At 38.1% G+C, this 4082-nt stretch overlaps 1 protein-coding gene across 1 annotated transcript in view; it reads left to right on the top strand.

Moving 5' to 3' along the window:
* Positions 1–4082, top strand: part of WWC2 (WW and C2 domain containing 2) — a 100620-nt gene that overhangs the window by 490 nt on the left and 96048 nt on the right. Inside the window, exon 2 of the mRNA XM_026846991.1 lies at positions 94–191. Coding sequence (XP_026702792.1) covers positions 94–191 — 98 coding nt within the window. The remainder of the gene's footprint in view (positions 1–93; positions 192–4082) is intronic.

Raw genomic sequence — 4082 nt, 5'->3', positions numbered from 1 at the left:
GTCCGGTGAGCTCTGCGCTGCTGGCGGAGACGGAGCCGGGGCTGCGGGAGGCCTCGTGTGCTCGCTAGGCCTCAGCAAAACCAAATCCTGCAGGCCCCCCCCGCCAGCCGGAGCTCGGGGTGTTTGCTGCCCTTTCCAGGTCTGAGCGCTGTAAATCGGCAGCCTCCTTTGAAAGCGCTTCAGCGAGCGAGGTAACCAGCTCAAAGGCTCCTCGCCCAGCAGTCACCAGCGCAGGTCTCTCAGCTGGGCTCTTCGAGGAGGCTTCAGTGGCTGTTTTTAATAGCTGGGTGATAGGCGCCAGGATACCTCTGGTAAAACGAGGGTTTTGTCCAGAGTGGTCCTGAAAAGTAATTAAAACCCAAAACTTTGTGTGTATTATGAAATACAGTGTTGATATTGAAAACACTGCAGTCCAATTATCAAAAACTTTTAAAAGGCATTATAAATTTATGGAACAAGCCGCACTGAATTATAAATGAAGGCCTTGGTTTACATTTCTCTGGTGAAATTAGAAAAGGTAGTTGTGACGAAGCTTGCTTGCTGTAAGTTGCATCGGGAAAGTTTTGACAAGCATCACGTGCTGTGTTAAGCATACCTCTCTGTCCTATTTGCTACAGCAGCAAATTCCAGTAGTGGCAAACTTAAATTCCTTTCTACTTCAAAACATGTTAAATACCTGGTAAATATTAGTGAGGTGGTAAGGTGTACAGGGCAGTGTTATTTATTATACTTGGCCTTCTCAGGTGATTATTTATGTTTTTACTGCAGACAACAAAAACTTCTTTCTCTATAAATAGTGAATTTGAAGTTTTGTTTACTTCTAGACTTTTAATTGTGCTTACAAAGAGTATCCAAGATGGTAGACTGAGGTAAAGCAAAATGCAATTTTGGAATGTACTCATAACACTGCCTTATGAGTACACTAATCTAAATATTTTTTTACACATTCTGTAGTACTGAAAAGTTCAAGAGTATTAATATTTGGTAAAATTCGGGTCTTCACTTCCATTAACAGAGTAGACAGCAAAGTGAGTAACACTTGTGTGTTTGCCATCCTATGGAGATAGGATAAATATTGCTTCATTAATATCTTGATTACAAGTGGAAGATAAATCAAGCCCTGAGACTTGATAATCTGTAATGAGAACTAAGGAAGTAAAGGCCTTTTTCAGAAAGAGTGGTGTTTGAAATAATTGTTAACCTATGTCAGTCATGCAAAACAAACAGAAGGATTTTGCCCTAGGTGCTTGAGAGAATCCATGTGTTGGTGGCTCAACTGTAAAGCTGAATTGCCTGCACAGAAGAGGGTCTGACAAGCTTACAGTATTTGTATTTACAGTATCTGTATTGATATTGGTGACTTGGTTTGGAAAAGTGAGTAGGAAATGCATGAAGTCCAGTGATGACTTTGCTCTAGATTCCATTGTATATTCTAGGTATTTAGAGAATATATGTTTGGAAACCATACAGGACATAATTAGGCTTTACTGTCAGAAGAACTGAAAAGTGATCTTTCAAATTTGCCAATACAATAAAATCTGGATTTGTGCTGTTTCTAAAACTTACCGTAAATTGTCCAAATGGAGATAATAGGTTCTACAGGAAAACTGAAAATACGTTCTCGTTTGATGATACTTTAGGACTTTTTTTTTTAAAATGTTTTCTCTGATGGAGGTCATAAAGTTTTTATAATGTACTTGTGGAATATTATAGTACATGGGCTCCTAAAATCTTTCACTGGTAAAGCACTGTAGAATAGATAAGTTTTTATGGACAATATTCTTTCTGCTGTTGTTAACACTGCATTCCTTGGATTATCACATAAAAAAAAAGTCACACTTTATGTTTTAAAATAATTTGTATTCACTTTGATTTAGAAGATACAAATACCGAAGAGTAGGGCTTTGAGACAGTAGAGACATATGTCTGTGGGTTCTCAGGTGTATTTGAGCAAAATTGGGAATCTCTTTGTTACTTGTTTAAAATATTCATGTCTAGAAATAAACTGAAGGTTAAAAATGCCATATTTCAAAACTTCTTGGAAAACTATGTGCAGTGGTCTTTTTTTAAATAGTGATGGTTTTTGTCATGCTTTTCTGGTCTGTTCTGATAGTACATGTATTTGTTACTGCTTATGTGGTGCAGGTCTGTTAATATAATGACAGCCTTTGTACAGCTGTAAAAACCTCCACACATCAGCTTCAAGCTTGGGGCTCAGTTTTCAGTTTTGCCCACTTCATTTATCCGAGTAATCCTGTTGACATTAGAGAATCTCATGCTTGTAAGGGCAAGAGTGACTTGGCTTGTTGTGTTTTAGGAGTGTTGTGGAAGCTATTTGAATTGCACTGCTCTTCAGGGATTTTTAATATTTTGCACTGTTCAACAGCAGTTTTTCTCTCCAAACACTTAGGGTACTGTGTTGATTTGTTTTGAAGACTGGTGGCCCAAAAGAGAGGGCACTTTAAGATATTAAGTGCGAGAAAGAGAAACATAAAGGCAAGAATATGGGAGTTGTAGTAACATTTTCACTGGCTAAATATATAGATGTTATTTCTTTGTTTATGACTCCTCCAAGCTACAGCAAACTGAGAACTCACTAATCTTGACAGTTCTTCTGAACCTGGTTTATTGTAAGAAGAGAAATAGCCCGAAATATCAATTTTATCCTGCTACTACTTGATAAAGTTACAAAAAGACAACTATGGACTGAAGAGGATGAGCCAATGAGAAGGTGGGAAAGGGGTATAAGAATTCATACCTTCCTTTGAAGTTCCCTTGAAACTCTTTCAGGATCCTGGAATACTGTGTTATGTTAAGGTGTTGGTGCGTTTTTTTTCTCTTATAGACAATTAAGAGGGGCATGGGATGGAGACAGAAGTTTGAAAAGGAAAATTTTTTTGTTTTCCCCTCATTCCAACACGTTTTAAGTAGGCCTCGTGTTTGTTACATTACTTAGTGGAAGCAACAGAGTAGAGCACCAAGGAGGAATGGAATAGGAGGTAGGAATCTCAGTACCCTCAAATCTTCAGCAGGTGGATGACATTTGGTTTTCTCACCAGGAATACAGGGCTTCTCATATCTTGGTTTCTACATAGTAAATTGCCATGCTTCACTGCTGATCACCACAGAATTAAAACAGGTATCTTTTTTTTTTTTAGCTTGCCTAAAATGAGTTCCACATAACAAATTCTGAAGCTGCAAGTGATCTGTATTTAAATGTTTATCTGCACTCCTGTTGGAGGACTGAGCTGCTATGAAAACAAAACTATCCTTTCTTCCTGTCCCCTTTTCAATGCTTTCCACTGAGGAGAAAAATCTGTTTAAAATACATTTGTACATTTGAAACAGTTCATAGTATACTTTTACTATAATGTTTCTAGAGTACTCACTAACTATATAACCAAGAAGGTGCTTGAGAAACATTGAATGTGCAGAAACCAGAGAACTTCACAAGTTAAGAGATTGTGTTTTCTTTGTGGTGACGTGGAGAGGGAATGCAGTTTCCATTGCTGTTTTCATCTTTTGGGGAGATGAAAACACTCAAATTTTTATAATGAAGTTCTGTAATTTGTGCAAGGCTTGTTTGAATTAGAACATTTATTAGGTTTCAGCAATTAAATGTTGTGTCCTTTTCCTTTAGAAAAAAAATAGCACTTTGTTCTTTTGGCTTGCTTTCTCTTGTCCTGTGAACAGCCGAGGGAAGATCCTGAGATTGAAGTTACTTGAGCAGGGGGACTTTAATCCTGTCTCCTGCGTACTACCATAGCTCAGGGGTGCATGGTAGAAGGCTTCCTGTCACAGTGGAGATTTGAAGTAGGAGGTGCATCAGATGCTGTACTGGTAAAAGTTAAAGGTGACAAGCAAAAAAGGCAATAGCATGACAGGAGGCATCATCAAAGATTGGAAAATAAATCTGGAATGATTCTTTTTTTTGCATGGAAGTAAGCTGTGTTGTGATGGATAAGTAGACTAACTTACTATCTGAAGTGTCTGAAGCAAGTAGGGTTCTGTGTGAAATTGATGATTGCAGGGCTGCAGCTAGAATAGGAAAAAATATTGAAATGTTAAAAATTCTGGGTGGG

The sequence above is a fragment of the Athene cunicularia genome (genome assembly GCF_003259725.1).
Source record: "Athene cunicularia isolate RWA chromosome 4 unlocalized genomic scaffold, athCun1 chr4_part1, whole genome shotgun sequence".
Lineage (NCBI taxonomy): Eukaryota > Metazoa > Chordata > Aves > Strigiformes > Strigidae > Athene > Athene cunicularia.
This window is presented reverse-complemented; position numbering and strand designations above follow the sequence as displayed.